Source organism: Hyla sarda, chromosome 1 (genome assembly GCF_029499605.1).
Source record: "Hyla sarda isolate aHylSar1 chromosome 1, aHylSar1.hap1, whole genome shotgun sequence".
Lineage (NCBI taxonomy): Eukaryota > Metazoa > Chordata > Amphibia > Anura > Hylidae > Hyla > Hyla sarda.
The window spans coordinates 532,916,100-532,938,416 of record NC_079189.1 but is presented as its reverse complement, the minus strand read 5'-3'; the positions used below and the strand labels follow the sequence as shown (position 1 = coordinate 532,938,416).

The 22,317-nt window shown below is 44.1% G+C and overlaps 1 protein-coding gene across 10 annotated transcripts in view; it reads left to right on the top strand.

Moving 5' to 3' along the window:
• Positions 1-22,317, top strand: part of ANKRD31 (ankyrin repeat domain 31) — a 556,774-nt gene that overhangs the window by 63,883 nt on the left and 470,574 nt on the right. Inside the window, exon 1 of one of the 10 annotated variants that reach the window (XM_056540158.1) lies at positions 5,879-6,060. The exons of the other annotated variants lie outside the window; for them this stretch is intronic. Within the exon in view, the coding sequence (XP_056396133.1) occupies positions 6,026-6,060 (35 nt within the window). The 5' untranslated portion in view covers positions 5,879-6,025. Of the gene's footprint in view, positions 1-5,878; positions 6,061-22,317 lie in introns of those variants that run through there. 10 annotated transcript variants of the gene reach the window in all.

Below are 22,317 nucleotides of genomic sequence, written 5' to 3'. Positions count from 1 at the left end.
TTTGAAATGGAGGAAATTCACCCCGTATGTTATTCCGCTGTTCGTCCCGTGTTCGGCAATACCCCGCTTAGGTCCTATTTGGTTGTTTGGCCGCATGGTGGGACCCAGAAGGAGAGTAGCGCCATTTGACTTTCAGGGCCTCATTTTAGGCCCAAAAAATTGTAGGGTGCACTACACGCCTGCAATGGGTTTTAGGTGCCAGAACCATACCGTACCCCCACAAGTCCCCCATTTTGGAAAATAAACCCCCTAAAGTATTCAACTAGACCTAAAGGGAGTCGTTGGAATCCTTTTTGTGTGGCTGGAATAGTTTTAACCCCTTCAGGACCAAGCCCATTTTGGCCTTAAGGACCAGAGCGTTTTTTGCACATCTGACCACTGTCACTTTAAACATTAATAACTCTGGAATGCTTTTACCTATCATTCTGATTCCGAGATTGTTTTTTCGTGACATATTCTACTTTAACATGGTAGTAAATTTTTGTGGTAACTTGCATCCTTTCCTTGTGAAAAATCCTAAAATTTGATGAAAAATTTGAAAATTTTGCATTTTTCTAACTTTGAAGCTCTCTGCTTGTAAGGAAAATGTATATTACAAATAAAAAAAATTTTTATTCACATATACAATATGTCTACTTTATGTTTGCATCATAAAAGTGATGAGTTTTTACTTTTGGAAGACACCAGAGGGCTTCAAAGTTCAGCAGCAATTTTCCAATTTTTCACAAAATTTTCAAACTCACTATTTTTCAGGGACCAGTTCAGGTTTGAAGTGGATTTGAAGGGTCTTCTCATTAGAAATACCCCACAAAAGACCCCATTATAAAAACTGCACCCCCCAAAGTATTCAAAATGACATTCAGTCATCATTTTAACCCTTTAGGTGTTTCACAGGAATAGAAGCAAAGTGAAGGAGAAAATTCACAATCTTCATTTTTTACACTCGCATGTTCTTGTAGACCCAATTTTTAAATTTTTACAAGGGGTAAAAGGAGAAAATGTATACTTATATTTGTAGCCCAATTTCTCTCGAGTAAGCACATACCTCATATGTCTATGTAAAGTGTTCGGCGGGCGCAGTAGAGGGCTCAGAAGGGAAAGAGCGACAAGGGGATTTTGGAGAGTACGTTTTTCTGAAATGGTTTTTGGGGGCATGTTGCATTTAGGAAGCCCTTATGGTGCCAGAACAGCAAAAAACCCTCACATGGCATACCATTTTGGAAACTAGACCCCTTGAGGTACGTAACAAGGAATAAAGTGAGCCTTAATACCCCACAGGTGTTTCACGACTTTTGCATATGTAAAAAAAAAATATTTTTTTTTCACTAAAATGTGTGTTTCCCCCCAAATTTCACATTTTTCCAAGGGTTAATAGCAGGAAATACCCCCCAATATTTGTAACCCCTTCTCTTCTGAGTATGGAGGTACCCCATAAGTTGACCTGAAGTGCACTATGGGTGAACTACAATGCTCAGAAGAGAAGGAGTCATATTTGGCTTTTTGAGAGCAAATTTTGCTCGGGGGGCATGTCGCATTTAGGAAGCCCCTATGGTGCCAGAACAGCAAAAAATACCCACATGGCATACCATTTTGAAAACTAGACCCCTTGAGGAATGTAATAAGGAATAAAGTGAGCCTTATTACCCCACAGGTGTTTCATGACTTTTGCATATGTAAAAAAAAATAAATAAATTTCCACTAAAATGTGTGTTTCCCCCCTAATTTCACCTTTTTGCAAGGGTTAATAGCAGAAAATACTCCCCAAAATTTGTAACCCCATCTCTTCTGAGTATGTAGGTACCCCATAAGTTGACCTGAAGTGCACTATGGGCGAACTACAATGCTCAGAAGAGAAGGAGTCATATTTGGCTTTTTGAGAGCAAATTTTGCTCGGGGAGCATGTCACATTTAGGAAGCCCCTAAGGTGCCAGAACAGCAAAAAAAACCACACATGGCATACCATTTTGGAAACTAGACCCCTTGAGGAACGTAACAAGGGGTACAGTGAGCATTTACCCCCCACTGGTGTCTGACAGATCTTTGGAACAGTGGGCTGTACAAGTTTTCATTTTCATGGACCACTGTTCCAAAGATCCGTCAGACACCTGTGGGGGGTAAATTCTCACTGCACCCCTCATTACATTCCGTGAGGGGTGTCGTTTCCGAAATGGGGTCACATGTGGGGTTTTGTTTTTTTTGCGTTTGTCAAAACCGCTGTAACAATCAGCCACCCCTGTGCAAATCACCTCAAATGTACATGGTGCACTCTCCCTTCTGGGCCTTGTTGTGCGCCCCCAGAGCACTTTGCGCTCACATATGGGGTATCTCTGTAGTCGGGAGAAATTGCGTTACAAATTTTGGGGGACTTTTTTCCCTTTTACCTCTTGTGAAAATTTAAAGTATAGGGCAACATCAGCATGTTAGTGTAAAAAATAAAAAATGTTTACACTAACATTCTGGTGTAGACCCCAACATTTCCTTTTCATGAAGGGTTAAAGAAGAAAAAGCCCCCCACACCTTGTAACGCAATTTCTCCCGATTACAGCGATACCCCATATGTCGCCCTAAACTGTTGCCCTGAAATACGACAGGGCTCCAAAGTGAGAGCACCATGTGCATTTGAGGCCTAAATTAGGGATTTGCATAGGGGTGGACATAGGGGTATTCTACGCCAGTGATTCCCAAACAGGGTGCCTCCAGCTGTTGCAAAACTCCCAGCATGCCTGGACAGTCAACGGCTGTCCGACAATACTGGGAGTTGTTGTTTTTCAACAGCTGGAGGCTCTGCTTTGGAAACAGTGGTGTACCGGACGTTCTTATTGGGGGAGGGGGGCTGTGTAAGGGTATGTGTATATGTAGTGTTTTTAACTTTTTATTTTATTTTGTGTTAGTGTAGTGTAGTGTTTTTAGGGTACAGTCACATGGGCGGGGGATTACAGCGAGTTTCCCAGCGCAAAATTTGCTGCATCTCAAGATGCGAGAAACCCACTGTAAAAGCCTCGCCCATGTGAATGTACCCTGTACATTCACGGGGGTGGCGGGGCGGGGGGGGGGGGCTTGCATCAGCTGTTGCAAAACCACAACTCCCAGCATGCATGGTCTGTTAGTGCATGCTGGGAGTCATAGTTTTGCAACAGCTGGAAGAGCACAGATTGGAGACCATTATACAATGGTCTCCAAACTGGGGCCCTCCAGATGTTGCAAAACTACAACTCCCAGCATGCATGGTCTTTAGTGCATGCTGGGAGTTATAGTTTTGCAACAGCTGGAGGCACACAGGTTAGGAAACACTGAGTTAGAAACAATGTTTCCCAACCTGTGTGTCTCCAGCTGTTGCAAAACTACAACTCCCAGCATGCCCAGACAGCTGAAGGGCATGCTGGGAGTTGTAGTTCGGCAACATCTGAAGGGCCAGATGTTGCTGAACTAAAACTCCCAGCATGCCTGGACAGTCAGTGCATGCTGGGAGTTGTAGTTTTGCAACAGCTGGAAGAGCACAGATTGGAGACCATTATACAATGGTCTCCAAACTGAGGCCCTCCAGATGTTGCAAAACTACAACTCCCAGCATGCATGGTCTTTAGTGCATGCTGGGAGTTATAGTTTTGCAACAGCTGGAGGCACACAGGTTAGGAAACACTGAGTTAGAAACAATGTTTCCCAACCTGTGTGTCTCCAGCTGTTGCAAAACTACAACTCCCAGCATGCCCAGACAGCTGAAGGGCATGCTGGGAGTTGTAGTTCGGCAACATCTGGAGGGCCAGATGTTGCTGAACTAAAACTCCCAGCATGCCTGGACAGTCAGTGCATGCTGGGAGTTGTAGTTTTGCAACAGCTGGAAGAGCACAGATTGGAGACCATTATACAATGGTCTCCAAACTGAGGCCCTCCAGATGTTGCAAAACTACAACTCCCAGCATGCCCAGACAGCCAAAGGCTGTCTAGGCATGCTGGGAGTTGTAGTTTTCAGACTCCTAGAAGCAGCAGTGAAGATCTTCACTGCTGCTTCTGAGGACCATATACTTACCCGTCGCTGCTCGTCCACGTGGCCGGTCCCGCGCTGCTCCTCGGTCCCGCCGCTGGATCAGGTAAGTCCGCCGGTCCCCACGTGTCCCCCCCCCCCTATTCTGCAGGTCCCCGCGAGCCCCTGCAGCCTTCGTCCCCCGTTCTGCCCGACTTCCAGGGGCGGGCAGTGCGGGGGATCTGAACTTTCACCCCAGATCACTGTGATTGGTCCACAGGGACCAATCACAGTGATCGCTGACCAGGACCATCAATTGATGGTCCTGGGGGTGAAGCAGAAGTTGTCCCCTGCTGGAAACAGCGGGACTTCTGCCAGTTAACCCGTGCGATGCTGCGCATCGCCGGGTTAACTGAATGTCATTTATAAACGCCGGGATGCGCGAACGCACTGCACAACCCGGCGTTTATATATGACATTCTGCGGGAAGGGGTTAAAGTTAGTGGAAAAAAAAATTTCTTTTTTTTTCACAAATGCATCATTTGTGGGACATATTTTTTATACATCCCTTTTGAAATGGAGGAAATGCACCCCATATGTTATTCTGCTGTTTGTCCCGTGTTCAGCAATACCCCCGCTTAGGTCCTATTTGGTTGTTTGGCCGCGTGGTGGGACCCAGAAGGAGAGTAGTGCCATTTGATTTTCAGGGCCTCATTTTAGGCCAAAAAAATTGTAGGGCGCACTACACGCCTGCAATGGGTTTTAGGTGCCAGAAGCATACCGTACCCCCACAAGTCACCCCATTTTGGAAAATAGACCTAAAGTGAGTCCTTTGAGTCCTTTTTGTATGGCTGGAATAGTTTTGAAGTTAGTGGAAAAAAATAAAAAAAAAATGTTTTTCACAAATGCATCATTTGTGGGACATATTTTTTTATACATCCCTTTTGAAATGGAGGAAAAGCACCCCATATGTTATTCTGCTGTTGGTTCCGTGTTCGGCAATACCCCAGCTTAGGCCATTGTTTGGCCGCGTGGTGGGACCTATAAGGAGAGAAGCGCTATTTACATTTCAGGACCTCATTATATGAATTATAGGCCGCACTCCTTGCCTGGAAAGGATTTTCGCTGTCAGAACCATGCCATACCCCCACAAGTCACCCCTTTTTGGAAACAAGACCCCTTAATTATTCAAGTAGACCAAAAGTGAGTCCTTTGAGTCCTTTTTGTGTGGCTGGAATAGTTTTGAAGTCAGTGAAAAAGAAAGAAATTCCTTTTTTTTCACAAATGCATAATTTATGGGACATATTTTTTATACATCCCTTTTGAAATGGAGGAAAAGCACCCCATATGTTATTCTGCTGTTCATCCTGTGTTCAGCAATACCCCCGCTTAGGCCCTATTTGGTTGTTTGGCCGCGTGGTGGGATCCAGAAGGAGAGGAGCGCTAATTAGATTTCAGGACCTCATTATATGAATTATAGGCCGCACTCCTTGCCTGGAAAGGATTTTCGCCGTCAGAACCATACCATACCCCCACAAGTCACCCCTTTTTAAAACATACTCCCTAAAATGTATTCATCTGCAGGCTTATTGTGCATGTGGGTCACAAAGTTTATGTCAGAGAGAGATTTGAATGGTATTTTTTCCACAAAAAAATGTGAAAGCACAGCTGCAGGGCTATTTGTCCAGAAAAAAAAATGACCTGGTTGGTGCTGTGTTAAAAAATATGCAGCATACTGGTGGTAGTAGACTAAAACGATGTAAAAATTCATATTTCTCAAGGAAATGTCCCCAAAAGAACATCTCCCAGTACATATGACTATATCCTGCTATTTGTACAGTATTGTAACAGATGTGGCAGTTGGTAGCTATTGGTAGATGTGGCAGTTGGTAGGTGGAGAAAAGAAGCAACAATGTTGCCAACATGAACAAGTTTGCAGGATGAAAGCACAGCTGCAGGGCAATTTGTCACTTTTTTTGTTTTTTTTGTTTTGTTACTAAGGGACTGGTCGTACGTCTCTTTAGCAGAATCCATTCCCTATATAAGGGACGGACATGCCAAGTGATGTTGGCACAACATAATAGCTCCTGCCCGGCAAGGTAGGAACCAGAATGAGCGCAAAACCACCATTCCCCTTTCAAACATACTATGATGCTTTGTCCAGCACATCTATGGTATATAATAGCAAAGGATCACTGATTCCCAGGATCCTGTCAGCCCTTGTGTTATTGATAAGGAATATCTCAAGTATTAAAGGGGTATTCCAGGCAAAACCTTTTTTTTATATATATCAACTAGCTTAGGAAAGTTAAACAGATTTGTAAATTTCTTCTATTAAAAAATCTTAATCCTTCCAATAGTTATTAGCTTCTGAAGTTTTCTGTCTAACTGCTCAATGATGATGTCACGTCTCGGGACGTGAGTCATCAGAGAGCAGTTAGACAGAAAACAACAACTCAACTTCAGAAGCTAATAACTATTGGAAGGATTAAGATTTTTTTAATAGAAGTAATTTACAAATCTGTTTAACCTCTTCAGGACATAGGGCGTATGGATACGCCCTGAATCCCGAGTCCTTAAGGACCGAGGGCGTATCCATACGCCCGTGGGAATTCCGGCCCCCACCGCTAGCCGGTTGGGGACCGGAGCCGGACGCCTGCTGAAATCGTTCAGCAGGCATCCCGGCATATCGCTCAGGGGGGTCATTATGCCCCCCATGTCGGCGATCGCCGCAGATCGCTGGACAATTCAGTCCAGCGATCTGCGGCGATTCCGGGTCAATCGGGTCTCCAGTGACCCGGTGACCCGGAATTACTGGCTGTTCGGGGCCGTCTCTGACGGCCCCGAACAGCCAGAGCCTGCAGGGGTGAGGTGGCACTGGTGCCACCTCACGATCGCCCTGATTCGTCGGCCGGATTACCGGCCGACCAATCAGGGCGCCTGCTGCGGGTGTCACTCCCGCACCCGCTCCGCCCCTCTTCTGGAGGACGTGAGCGGGTGCGGGACGTGCACCCCGGGTGCTGGGGACCCCGATCCCCGGCGCCCCTGTTGGGATCGGGGCCCCAGGAGTAGCTGCGGCGGCGGGATTGACCTGCAGCGTCTGGATCGTTGGAGGTGAGTGACAGCCTTCTGCTGTTGCTTAGCAACAGCTCCCAGCATGCAAAAAGGGCATGCTGGGAGCTGTAGTTATGCAACAGCAGGAGGCAGACCCCCACAACTCCCAGCATTCCCTTATGGGCATGCTGAGACTTGTAGTTTTGCAACAGCTGGAGGCACATTCTTTCTATGGAAAAGTGTACCTTCAACTGTTGTATAACTACAACTCCCAGCTTGCACAATCAGCTAAAGTGCATGCTGGGAGTTGTAGTGGTGCATCTGGTGGTTGCATAACTACAACTCCCAGCATGCCCGTTGGCTGTCGGTGACTGCTGAGAGTTGTAGTTTTGCAACAGCTGAAGGCACACTGGTTGTGAAACTCAGAGTTTTTTTTTACCTAACTCAGTGTTTCATGACCGGTGTGCCTCCAGCTGTTGCAAACTACAACTCTCAGCAGTCACCGTACACCATGCACCGTACATGCTGGGAGTTGTAGTTTTGCAACAGCTGGAGGCACACTGGTTGTGAAACACTGAGTTAGGTCACAAACTCAGTGATACATAACCAGTGTGCCTACAGTTGTTGCAAAACTGCAACTCTCAGCAGTCACCGACAGCCAACGGGCATGCTGGGAGTTGTAGTTATGCAACAGCTGCATATGTGAACGTACAGGGTACACTCACATGGGCGGAGGATTACAGTAAGTATCTGGCTGCAAATTTGAGCTGCCGCAAACTTTCTGCTGCAGCTCAAATTGCCAGCGAGAAACTACTGTACCCTAAAAACACTACACTACACTACCACAAAAAATAAAATAAAAAGTAAAAAACACTACGTATACACATACCCCTACACAGCCCCCCTCCCCTCCCCAATAAAAATGAAAAACGTCTGGTACGCCACTGTTTCCAGAACGGAGCCTCCAGCTGTTGCAAAACAACTCCCAGTATTGTCGGACAGCCGTTGACTGTCCAGGCATGCTGGGAGTTTTGCAACAGCTGGAGGCACCCTGTTTGGGAATCACTGGCGTAGAATACCCCTATGTCCACCCCTATGCAATCCCTAATTTAGGCCTCAAATGCGCATAGCGCTCTCACTTTGGAGCCCTGTCGTATTTCAAGGCAACAGTTTAGGGTCACATATGGGGTATCGCCGTACTCGGGAGAAATTGTGTTACAAATTTTGGGGGGTATTTTCTGCTTTTTCCCTTTTTAAAAATGTAAAATTTTTGGGAAAACAAGCATTTTAGGTAAAAAAAAAATTTTTTTTTTACATATGCAAAAGTCGTGAAACACCTGTGGGGTATAAAGGTTCACTTAACCCCTTGTTACGTTCCCCGAGGGGTCTAGTTTCCAAAATGGTATGCCATGTGGGGTTTTTTTTGCTATCCTGGCACCATAGGGGCTTCCTAAATGCGGCATGCTCCCAGAGAAAAATTTGTGTTCAAAAAGCCAAATGTGACTCCTTCTCTTCTGAGACCTGTAGTGCGCCAGCAGAGCACTTTTCACCCCCATATGGGGTGTTTTCTGAATCGGGAGAAATTGGGCTTCAAATTTTTAGGGGTATTTTCTGCTATTACCCTTTTTAAAAATAATTTTTTTTTGGGAAAACAAGCATTTTAGGTAAAATTATTATTTTTTTTTTTACATTTGCAAAAGTCGTGAAACACCTGTGGGGTATTAAGGCTCACTTTATCCCATGTTACATTCCCCGAGGGGTCTAGTTTCCAAAATGGTATGCCATGTGTTTTTTTTTTGCTGTTCTGGCACCATAAGGGCTTCCTAAAGGTAACATGCCCCCCAAAAACCATTTCAGAAAAACGTACTCTCCAAAATCCCCTTGTCGCTCCTTCCCTTCTGAGCCCTCTACTGCGCCCGCCGAACACTTTACATAGACATATGAGGTATGTGCTTACTCGAGAGAAATTGGACTACAAATACAAGTAAAAATTTTGTCCTTTTACCCCTTGTAAAAATTCAAAAATTGGGTCTACAAGAACATGTGAGTGTAAAAAATGAAGATTGTGAATTTTCTCCTTCACTTTGCTGCTATTCGTGTGAAACACCTAAAGGGTTAAAACGCTGACTGAATGTCATTTTGAATACTTTGGGGGGTGTAGTTTTTATAATGGGGTCATTTATGGGGTATTTCTAATATGAAGACCCTTCAAATCCACTTCAAACCTGAACTGGTCCCTGAAAAATACTGAGTTTGAAAATTTTGTGAAAAATCGGAAAATTGCTGCTGACCGTTGAAGCCCTCTGGTGTCTTCCAAAAGTAAAAACTCATCAATTTTATGATGCAAACATAAAGTAGACATATTGTATATGTGAACCAAAAAAAAAATGTATTCGTAATATCCATTTTCCTTACAAGCAGAGAGCTTCAAAGTTAGAAAAATGCTAAATTTTCAAATTTTTCATCAAATTTACGGATTTTTCACCAAGAAAGGATGCAAGTATCGACAAAAATTTACCACTATGTTAAAGTAGAATATGTCACGAAAAAACAATCTCGGAATCAGAATGATAACTAAAAGCATTCCAGAGTTATTAATGTTTAAAGTGACAGTGGTCAGATGTGCAAAAAACGCTCCGGTCCTTAAGGCCAAAATGGGCTCCGTCCTGAAGGGGTTAACTTTCCGGAGCCAGTTGATATATATAAAAAAGTTTTGGCCTGGAATACCCCTTTAACCCCTTAACCCCTTAAGGACGCAGGACGTAAATGTACGTCCTGGTGCGGTGGTACTTAACGCACCAGGACGTACATTTACGTCCTAAGCATAACCGCGGGCATCGGAGCGATGCCCGTGTCATGCGCGGCTGATCCCGGCTGCTGATCGCAGCCAGGGACCCGCCGGCAATGGCCGATGCCCGCGATCTCGCGGGCGTCCGCCATTAACTCCTCAGGTGCCGGGATCAATACAGATCCCGGCATCTGCGGCAGTACGCGATTTGAATGAATGATCGGATCGCCCGCAGCGCTGCTGCGGGGATCCGATCATTCATAACGCCGCACGGAGGTCCCCTCACCTTCCTCCGTGCGGCTCCCGGCGTCTTCTGCTCTGGTCTGTGATCAAGCAGACCAGAGCAGAAGATGACCGAAAACACTGATCTGTTCTATGTCCTATACATAGAACAGATCAGTATTAGCAATCATGGTATTGCTATGAATAGTCCCCTATGGGGACTATTTAAGTGTAAAAAAAAAAATTTAAAAATGTAAAAGAAAAATAAAAAAAAAGTGAAAAATCCCCTCCCCCAATAAAAAAGTAAAACGTCCGTTTTTTCCTATTTTACCCCCAAAAAGCGTAAATTTTTTTTTTATAGACATATTTGGTATCGCCGCGTGCGTAAATGTCCGAACTATTAAAATAAAATGTTAATGATCCCGTACGGTTAACGGCGTGAACGAAAAAAAAAAAAAAAAAAAGTCAAAAATTCCTACTTTTTTAATAAATTTTATTAAAAAAAAAATTATAAAAAATGTATTAAAAGTTTTTTATAAGGGGTTAAGGACCGGGGGGTTTTCCGTTTTTGCATTTTCGTTTTTTGCTCCTTGCCTTATCATAATCATAACTCTTTCAATTTTGCACCTAAAAATCCATATGATGGCTTATTTTTTGCGCCACCAATTCTACTTTGTAATGACGTCAGTCATTTTGCCCAAAAATCTACGGTGAAACGGAAAAAAAAATCATTGTGCGACAAAATTAAAAAAAAAAAACGCCATTTTGTACATTTTGGGGGCTTCCGTTTCTACGTAGTACATTTTTCGGTAAAAATGACACCTTATCTTTATTCTAAAGGTCCATACGATTAAAATGATACCCTACTTATATAGGTTTGATTTTGTCGTACTTCTGGAAAAAATCATAACTACATGCAGGAAAATTAATACGGACTTTGGACTTTGGAATTTTTTTGCGCGCACGCCATTGACCGAGCTTAATTAATGACATATTTTTATAATTCGGACATCTCCGCACGCGGTGATTCCATATATGTTTATTTTTATTTACACTGTGTATTTTATTTATTGGAAAAGGGGGGTGATTCAAACTTTTAATAGGGGAGGAGTTAAATGATCTTTATTCACTTTTTTTTTTACTTTTTTTTTGCAGTGTTATAGGTCCCATAGGGACCTATAACACTGCACACACTGATCTTCATCATTGATCACTGGTTTCTCATAAGAAACCAGTGATCAACGATTCTGCCGCATGATCTCAGGCACTGAGCAGTCATTCGGCGATCGGACAGCGAGGAGGCAGGTAGGGGCCCTCCCGCTGTCCTGTCAGCTGTTCGGGATGCCGTGATTAGCCGCGGCTATCCCGAACAGCCCGACTGAGCTAGCCGGCCACTTTCGGTTTCGCTTTTTTTGGGGGGTAGAGGGTATTTCAGAGGGGAAATGTTGGCCTGGGACTATACGGCTAGCCTGACTAGTAGAAGGCTGCTCATCCCTCCCCCCTGGGCCTGGCCTTGTAACAAAAGATCCTTAATTCCCGGATGAAAGAGTTACAGAGGGCCACCTGCATAAGGTATATTGATAGTTTTTTTTATACCACACGCAGGATTTCCTGACTGCATTAGGCTAGGACCACTGAGATTTTTGACCTGCGATTTTTGTGCCAGAAAAAACACCAGAAAAACTGCCACAGTTTTCCCCTGCGTTTTGGCGTTTTTTCTTTTGTTTTTTATTGCGTTTTTACCTTTGTGTGGAATTTGCCTTTTTTGGCCCCTTTTGCGTTTTTTTTACAAAATAGTTGGGTACATTAAAAAAAAAAAAAAAAAAAAAAGGATGCAGTAGGGATGTAAAAATGTATTTAACTAAATGTTTATTTTTTTATAACTAAATTTTTTTGTAAAGTGTGTGTGTGTTTAACTTTTTTTTTCTCTTTTCCCCCCACATTTTTTATGTAGTACTACTACTCCCAGCATGGAACACACTGTTCCATGCTGGGAGTAGTAGTACCTGTACTATAGACATATCGCCCCGGGTGTCAGTCTGACACGCGATGCGATCGTCCATAATATAGCAGAGATGGAGCGGCTCTATACAGCCCTCGCACCTCTGCTCTGTACTCTGAGTTATGTTCTATTCACATCACTCATTCATATTTTCCGCCCAGAGCTGTGATTGGCCGGATGGTTGCAGCCAATCACAGCTCTGAGGAAAAAATGAATGAGTGAGTGGCCGGAGCATAGTGCAGAGCAGGGATGCGAGCGATGTTTACAGCCGCTCCATCTCTGCTATAGACAGGACAATCACAGAGGGTGTCAGTAGTGATACCCGCTGTGATCTGTTCTTACCTGCAGGTACTACTACTCCCAACATGGAGCACACTCTGCTCCATGCTGGGAGCTGTAGTACCTGCATTAATAGACAGATCGCAGCGAGTGTAACTTCTGACACCCGCTGCGATCTGTCTATTAATGCAGGTACTACAGCTCCCAGCATGGAGCAGAGTGTACTCCATGTTGGGAGTAGTAGTACTTGTAGTTAAGGAAAGATCACTGCGGGTATCACTACTGACACCCGCTGCGATCCTCCGGTATAATGTATGGTTGCGGCCGCTCTCCTATGGTCCCCTGCACTGCCGTATATATACATGTTCCTATTTCTCAGAGCTGTGATTGGCTGGAGCCATCTGGCCAATCACAGCTCTCTGCGGGAAATATGAATAGGTGTATATATACGTCAGTGCAGGGGACCATAGAAGAGCGCAGCCACATCTATACATTATACAAGAGGATCGCAAGGGACCCCGGCGATCTGTCAATTATTACAGGTACTACTACTCCCATCATGGAACAGTGTGTTCCATGCTGGGAGTAGTAGTACTACCTAAAAAATTTTAGTGCTTTACCTGCTCACATAAATTGATCCCTGTTTAAAAATTAATAAACATCTCATAATAAAAAAGATAAATTTCGTTAGATACAATTTTTTCCATCACTACGGTATCTTTTTTATTATTTTTTTGGATCGCTAAAGTCCAAATAAGAATAAAAACCGCCTGCAAAAATTTAAAACCAACATGGCGTTTTTCTTGTCGTTTTTGCTCTCCCATAGACTTCTATGGGAGGGAAACGCCACGATTTCAGGGCAAAAAACGCCAAACTAGGTTTTTGTCGGGCGTTTTGAAAATCCAGCCTCTGAGCCTGAAATTGCTGAAAAACGCCAAAAGGATAAAAAAAAACACCAAACTGAAAAATGCCAAGTGAATCTGGCATTTGCAGTTTACTATTGACTTGCAGCTAACATCTGGACGCAGCGTTTTTTCACTGAAAAAATGCCGTGCGGGAAAATTGGCGTTTTTTGCTGCATTTTTGCAAAAAACCTCAGTGGAGCTCCAGCCTTATAAGGTTGCAGTAACTGGTCCGCCAGTTACTGCAACCTTATGTTGTATTCCTGTACACAGGATGGCTTGCAGACAGTAGAACTGGTGTGCTGTACAGGAATGTCCACACATGTATCCGGATGTATTGTTGATAACATACAGACATCCTTCTTGTCCTTAAATTTTAGAAACAGCATTCCCTCACTACAGAGGCCCCTGATTTCCCCACGCATTAGCTTTTGGTGAACGAGCAGTTTGGGGAGCTCTTTCTGATTTCGGCGACATCCGACAGTTTTTCTTATAGCAAGGTTTTGATAAAGGGGTACACTAGTATAATAATTGTCAGTGTATGCATTATACCCCTTGTCCAAAAGGGGATGAATAAGTTACCACACAACTTTTCCAGCCTCATAGAGGGAGGGAGGACATTCGGGGTGTACCCAAATTCGCTTTGGCATAATTTGTAAGCCTTCAAGCCAAAATGTGCCTTTTTACTTGGAATATATTGCCGAAAGCTTAGACGTCCCTTGAAAAGAACAAGGGACTCATCTATAGAGATGTTTTTTTCGGGGGTATATATCACAAATTTTTCGTTGAAATAATTGATCAGTGGCCGTATTTTATAAAGCTGGGATTATCTCTTGGGGGGCACTGTAAATTGTCGCAAAAATGGAGAAAGCGTAATATGGCTTCAAAAGGATGGCGTGACATCACAGAGCGATACAAGGGGGTATTATAAAGAACGTCTTCTGACCAGTATGACCTCAGAGTCAGTTTTTTAATAATGCCCATATTAAGAATGAGGCCCCCAAATTTTAAAATCTCTGCCTCATCCACTGGGCGCCACACATTCGGTCTAGCATATTGGGAGGTCAGATTGGAATCTATAAATTGCGTGGCATATAGATTTGTTTGCTCAATCATTAAGTTGGTGAGTTGCTGAAAAAAAAAAAAAAAAAGTCAGCCTCCGTATAACCCTCCACATCCATATGAATTCCCACATCGGAAGTGAATTCCGGAATCTGGGGTGAATAGGATTCTGTGGGAACCCAGTTACGGACCGCAACAACAGGTGATCTTTCCCTGCGCTGTTCCTCAAGCTCCAAGATCGCTGGAGGACGGAATTACAAACTCCTCCCCCTCACTTGCACTCTCCTCCGAGCAGAGTATAGCGGCTGCCTGCTCCGCAGTGTAGCGCCTGCCAGACATACTTCTGATATGGTATGTAACAACCCTAAACTAATAAAGATATTTTTTATTTTTTTTGTACTTTTTTTTTTTTTGTACTTTTTTTTTTTTTGAAACTCTAACACTAAAACTAACCCTAAATAACGCTAAAATCTAGAACCTAACTTCTGCTAAAAGATTGTTCCCTGAACTAAACCTAACTTTCCCTAACTAGACCTAACTTTCCACCCCTAACAGCCTACACCTAACCTAATGCCCTACACCTAACCTAATGCCCTACACCTAACCTAGCGCCCTACACCTAACGCTATATACCCCGCTAGCTAACTACACTACTATCTACATATATGTATATATATATTTTATTTTTTATATATATATATTTTTTACTTTTTTTTAACAAAAAAAATAGAATGAAAAAAAATAAGGGGGGGGGGCAGGGAATGAAAGAGAGGGGAAGTGGTACTTGGTGTACTACTGAGGGGGTTAAATGGAGTAAGGGAGGTCTGGAGTATATCTCTCAGACTTCTCTCTGGCACGGCTCCGATCTCCTTCACTCACGCTGAGACAGTGAAGTAGATCGGAGCTGCAGCAGGAGAGCTGCTTACACGCTCGCTCAATAGATCGCTGTGATTGGTCTGATGAGAGGACCAATCACAGCGATCGTGGGGCGAGGACTGCTCTGATTGGTCCTCGCCCCGCGAGCAGTGACCCTCAGCTGTCTGTGACAGTGAACGTCACCCGATTGTCACCGCTGTTTAGCAGCAGTGACATTTAGAATCATGGACGCGTATAGACGTTCAGGTGCCGGAACGGCCGCTGACCTGGACGTCTATACTCACCCATGGTCGTTATCGGGTTAAAACAGATGCATGTGGAGTAAAAGGGCAAAAAGATACAGGGCCTCATTTACCAAGGCTTTTCTGAGTAGATTTTGTAGTTTTATTTTCCGCATGTGTTGTGTCCCAGAATTTCCGACAAAAAGTCCAAAAAACCCAACTAACACTCACATTAGTCAAAAAACCTAGGGTCGTATCTCCAAATAAACCTACATTTTCGAAAGTACCTTCAAATTTACTAATGTTTCCACATAAAATGTGGTGGATTTGAGCTCAGAAAAACCTGTCAGCTTGGAGCATGTGTAAAAATCGTAGGGAAAATCGCCAAATACAAGATACATTGGTAAATACCATTGAAAAATGCTATGCTGGGCTGCTGCTTCAGTCTAGGAAACCTCTATGTTTCCGGGACTGGAGATGCGACACCATGCCCCCTCATGATGCCACGCCCCCTCCATTCATGTCTATGAGATGGGGGAAGACAGCCGTCACGGTCCCTTCCATAGATACGAATGGAGGGGGTCGTGGCATGACGTCACATCTCTTGGAAACACAGAGGCGGGCCCCTCTGCGATAAAACATCTTATCCCCTATCCTTTGGATAGGATATAAGATGTCTTTGCCTGGAATACCCATTTAATTACTCCAGAGAATACATTTCCATTTCTCCAAAATTCTGTGGTAGCCTGCTAAATGCTGGGTTTACACTTGTTTGTTGTTGTTTATAAAAAGAAACAAATACACAAATGCTGCACTACGTTTTTTTGGTTAAAACAAACAAACAAACTGTCAGATGTCAGCTACGCAGGTCATTAGGGATTTATGAAACACCATACCCACTTGGTATTTTTGCTTTGTTTTTTTTCACTCTTTGGCTGTTTTTAACTTCTCTTTTAGCATTTTTTTTTTTTTTTTTTTAGTATTTTTGGGCTTAGTGTGAAATTTTCAAAATCGCAGTATGTTGAAACTATGGCATTTTTTTTTCCACTGAAATCTTGGCATTTCTCTTCACAATGGGCCTCATTTACTAAGAGTGTTGGGTTTTTACTGGTGTGAAATGTTGTTTCAGACTTGCAAGATTCCCCTCTATTTACCATAGGAATTCACAGATTTACTGATCGTGAAAATTTTCTGACCGGTTATTTTTAGGGAAATTTTCATTCCATTCTATGGAAATTTCCAGCCATTTATTCAAAGGATTTTTTTGTGAATTCAATAGTAAATAGGTTGGGTTGTGAAACCACTCCCATTTTTGGATTGACCACACCCCTTATTTTTGCTTTACACAATGCAGTGTCGGGTTAGTCGGATTTTCCTGGTACACACTGGGCCTCATTTATTAAGAGTGTCGGGTTTTTACTAGTGGGAAAAGTTGTTTCAGACTTGCAGGATTCCTCTCTATTTACTATAGGTAAAAGTCGGGAACATTTTCTGACCAGCTTTTTACATTTCCAGCCATTTATCCACAGGATTTTCTTTGAATTCAATAGTAAATAGGTCGGGTTGTGAAGCCATGCCCCTTTTGCGCCAGACCATGCCCCCTTTTTGGCTCTTCACAGTGAAATGTCGGGTTTGTCTGATTTTTCAGGTGCACACTGTTGCACACTGGCGCAGACATGTCTCAGACTCTGTGCGCCAAAATAACCAGACAAAAACTGGTTGGTTTCAGCTTACTATATGAGGCCCACTGTCTGAGATGTCTCAGACATGTCTTAGACACACTGCACCAAAATAACTTGGAAAAACCCAACAAAAACGAGTGGGTTTTAGCTTAGTAAATGAGGGCCAATGTGTGAGAGTTTTACATGGCACTTTTTTATTTATTTATTTATTTATATATATTTTTTTTTTTAGTTAAAAAAAAGGGGTGAATATCGGAAAAGCTGCCAAAAGAGAAAAAAATTCCAGTTTCCATTGAAAAAAAATAAAAACTATAAAAATGCAGGAAAATGCAATTGCAGTTTTTCTGGAAATTTTTTTTTTCTGGACAAAAAAAAAAAAACGTGGCAAGAAAACCAAGTGGAAACCTAGCCTTACAACACTGTCTGACACTCGACATTGAACATGGTGATTTTAGGATTCTGTGCAGCTGCTCAGCTATGGAAACTTATTTCATAAAGCTCCAGATACATAGTTCATGTGCAGATGTCACTTTCAGAGACAGTTTGTAATTCTAGTGAGTGACATAACAGAGGATAGGCCTTTTTTAAGTGCCACATGCTTCAGCAAGCCGGTACATAAAATCAAGCTCGCAGTTGTGCCTGTGAGTTTGCTGTTTTTACTCCTAGACCAGGCCTAGGCAACCTTTGGCACTGCAGATGTTTTGGACTACATCTCCGATGATGCTTTGTCAGCATTTTGGCTGTAAGAGCATCATGGGAGATGTAGTCCAAAACATCTGCAGTGCCGAAGGTTGACTATGCCTGTCCTAGACACTACCGCTTTTCATTAATAGCACTCACACTGAAGGAGATCTTTAACATTGCTGTGTCACTAAACTCTTCTGTACAATCCATAAGACTACTAATGTATGCATATGGAGAATATATGGCTGTGTGCTGTTATTTTATGTACATGTTTGCAATGGATAAGACTGAAATTCCTAAACTCAATTAGTAGGAGCAATGTTTACATACTTTTGGCCATATAGCGTATATTACATTATGGAGAAGACATGTTCATAAATCCAAGGAAAAAGCTCAGACATCTCATAAACCTATAGTTAAATGTGCACTGTCAAATACAAAAAACTTTTTAGATGTTGTACATATTGACAAAACATTAAACTTTCCAATATACTTCATAAGAAATAGTTATTCCCTTTTTATAGAAATCATGGCTTATAAAATCATGGCTTTGTCCAAGCTGAAGCTCAGGCATGGACTAAATCCAGTAAGTAAGGGTGGGCTAGCACTCCTCTGTCTGATAGAAAAGGACAGAGCACAGATGAGTGCTATCAGACAGGTCGAGAGCACAGAAGAGTGCTATCAGACAAGAGAGAGCACAGAGGAATACTATCAGACAGGAGAGTGAAGAGGAGGAGAAGAAAGGATCCTTTATGGTGCTCTTCATAGAAGAAATGGTGAAATTAAGGCCGTATTAACAGCATTCAATTATAAAACTGGTTTATTTAAGCGCTCGTGGACAACGCATTTCTAAGGGTAGCCCCCTTCTTCATCAGGTCCAGTGATCAGACAGGAGAGAGCACAGAGGAGTACTATCAGACATGAGAGAGCACAGAGGAGTGCTATTAGACAGGAGAGTGCACAGAGGAGTACTATCCACAGGAGAGAGCACAGGAGTGCTAGCCCACCCTCGCATACTGGACTTTGTCCATGCCTGTGCTTTAGCTTGGACAAAGCCATGATTTTATAAGCCATGATTTCTATAAAAATAAAATAAAATTTTCTTATTAGGTATAAGAAAATAAGGAGATTTTTTGTACTCACTGTAAAATTTCTTTCTCGTAGCCTTCATTGAGGGACACCTATACTCATGGGTATATGCTCTTGCCACTAGGAGGTGCTGACACTAGGAAAAAAAATCATCTCCTCCCTGGCAGGATATACCCACCCACTGGAAGTGAGGTAATAAGTTTTGTCACAAAGCAGTAGGAGAAGCCAACAAAGAACATGTCCGAAGCACCCTAGAAAAGAGTCCTGGAGAAAAAAACCAACAACCGGAAAAGATCATCCGGTCCAAAAGTGAAGAAATGGGTGGGTGGGATGTCCCACAGTGAAGGCTACGAGAAAGAGATTTTATGGCGAGTACAAAAAAAATCTCCTTTTCTCGGACGCTCTTCATTGTGGGACACCTATACTGATGGGACGTACCAAAGCAGTCCCCCAGTGTGGGAAAACAACCACCAGAGAAAGGGAATCAGTCCAGAGACCAAACTCACGTGTCCACAAGGCTTGCGGACGAGACCCCAGGCCAGAGATAACCGAGGCCCAGAACTGAGCTCTCGGAAGATCCCCTGTCCATGAAGATGGACTTGGACACCAAAAGGAAGGAACCGTCCTCTGCAAAGACCCAAGACACCCGGGCCAAATAGAGAGACAAGAAAAAGGTTGACAGGGAAGCTAGATGGGTCGGAAGCAGATAGGAAACAAACTCCAAAGAACATAGCAGGGAGAGCAGTGTATGCCTCAGCAGAAGTTGAGCGCAGGAGGTGGAGACCAGAAAACCACAGGAATAAAAGAAAGATGGAAACTGGCTCTTGATAGGTCTGGTGCATGAGAACAAAGACCTGAACAGCTGCAGACCCAAAAACCCCTGTCCCAGGGGCCCGCCGTGAGCACCCAGAAGGAGACAGTAGTTTGACAGATGTAAACCGGGTGACCGGAACGCCCTCCAACTCGGGAGGACATGGACCCCAAGGAAGGAGCGAAATGCCCTGAAAAGGGGCATCCCGAAACCCGAAGAGAGCTACATGGAAACTGGAGGCACCTGAGTCACCTGAAAGACGAACGCAGAAAATAAACGGAAGAAAGGAGCGGAATACCTCAAAAAGGAGCATCCCGGAACACTGGAGCGGCCGACCTGGGAAGTGGAGATTCCCGGGTCCCCAGAAGACTTACACCTAAGGCGTATGGAAAACCGACGTTCACGAAATGCTCCGGGCAACAAACTTCCATGACGAGACATGAAGAAGAGCAGTACAGAAAGACTGCCCCACAAAATGGAATCGCTGGGAAGCCCGGGCCGGATCACTACACATGCTCGAGACTAGTGTTGCTCGCGAATATTCGCAATTCGAATATTATTCGCGAATATCGCATATTCGCGAATTCGCGAATTTCGCGAATATAGCGCTATATATTCGTAATTACGAATATTCGTTTTTTTTTTTTTTTTTTTTCTTCACAGTACACATCACAGTGATCATCCCTCTCTGCTTCCAGCTTGTGTGGTGTAAAGAAGGCTGTAATACTACTGTGTGAGACTGGCGCGCGAAAATTCGCATATACGAAAATTCGCATATGCTAATTTTCGCATATGCGAATTTCCACATATGCAAATTTTCGCATGTGCGTATTTTCGCATACGCGAAAATAAAACGGGAATATAACGAATATGCGAATATTCGCGAATATATGACGAATATTCGTCCATATATTCGCGAATATTCGCGAATTCGAATATGGCCTATGCCGCTCAACACTACTCGAGACCTCAACAATCACCAGGGCCCAAAGAATCGGGAGAGCTGCCTAGAAAGAAGGCACGCCACAGCATCCCAGAACAGTGTCCAAGACAAGGAGACTGAGCAGGAACTAAACCTCCTGTCAGAATGGGAACAGAGGGGGAAACAAAGGGGAACCCAGCTGGGACTCTCAGGTACGGGGCAAAGGAAGGATACGCCAGAAGACTGGTGTCAGTGCAACTCAACTGACACTGTTAAAAGGGAAGGAAGAACACACCCTTTCAGGGAGAGTGCACCGATGGAGGAGGAGAGCAATGGTAGGACCCAATCAACAGACGGTAGCTAGACAGGCTGTCGCTGAGCCATACATGAATAAATAAACTCAAAAAGAGGAGAGTGCCAAGGTTGTGTGAGGAGCAGTAGATAACCAAGAAATAGAAAATGAGCCAGGCTGCAATCTCGGACAGTAAGCACGCAAGCCTAGACAGCAAAAGGCTGTTGATTGCTCTCAGCAAAAATAAACAAGGGCCCAGCCATGTACCCGACCTATATAGTGGGAAAAGAGAGATGGCTTCATCTTGGCAGCAAAAAGTGCTGCAAAATAATCCCACTAGTGGAGGGGAAAACAAGGGGTGGTCGAGAGGGAACTCAGGTACTGACCATGCCAAACTCCCTGAGCCCTGTACCCCCTGTGGAAGGGGGATTATCAAAGTGTGCCAGGCCTGTAGGAGCAGAGAAATGCTACCCCACAGCCATGGTACAGTACTGGGTGGACGTAGCCCCCAGGGACCCAGCGACAACCCATCGAGGTATGGAGGGCCAGCCCCAGAGGGATCAGAATCCTGCACACTGGAGCTGGGCAAAAATATAACATGACTACTAATGCAAGTAAGAAGCCCACACACACAACCAACTGCGTCGAGAGCAATTTCTAGCAATTACTAAGGCAACAGAGCAGGCACCCTGCGCAGGAACCCAGGAGGCACAAGGGGCATGCTGAATTGACTGTCACCCCATGCCAGAACAGAGGTGCTCAACTGCCACAGACCTCTGGAACAAAAATCACACAAAGGCCCGAGGCACACCCCACCAAAAAGAAGGAAATGTGGGCTCTACATGTGCAGAGTGGCCTTAGCATATGTAGGGACACAGACATGGGTACCTCACGAAGGTAGTGGGGTGCCAAGACTGCGGACACAAAAGAAACCGCAGACATCCAAGGGACCGGCAGGATGGAAGGTATGCCCCGAGTACTCCAACGTTGCAACCTTAGAAAGGGGAGTGTGCTGCTGTTGTTGCGGTGAAGGTCCCTGGAACCTGCAGGAAAAACCCACACTCCATCTTCTAAAGGTGCCACACACCAGGAATGCAAGCGCAGACACAAGGGATGAAGGATCTATGCAGAGAAGGGCACATGCAGACAAAGTCTGACTTGCAGGCAGAAAAGATCCCATGAACCCATAAAGACACACTTTGTGGAAATTCCCATGGAAAGTGAGACATCGGACTGCAGCCGCGGTAGCACCAGGAATGGTGGAGGTGACCTGGTGGGGTAGAAAAACCATGCAGACACATTTTGATTATCTGGTAGAGGGACCAAAGCCACGCTGGGTCCTGCGTACAGAACCACACACTGAAGTGAGATACCAGCCATCAGACTGAGAGAAGCAGGCATGCAGAGAGAGACCTGATAGCGTAGGGAACCCTGCGAGACAGTATGTGGTGCGTGGTGTAGGGCATGTAA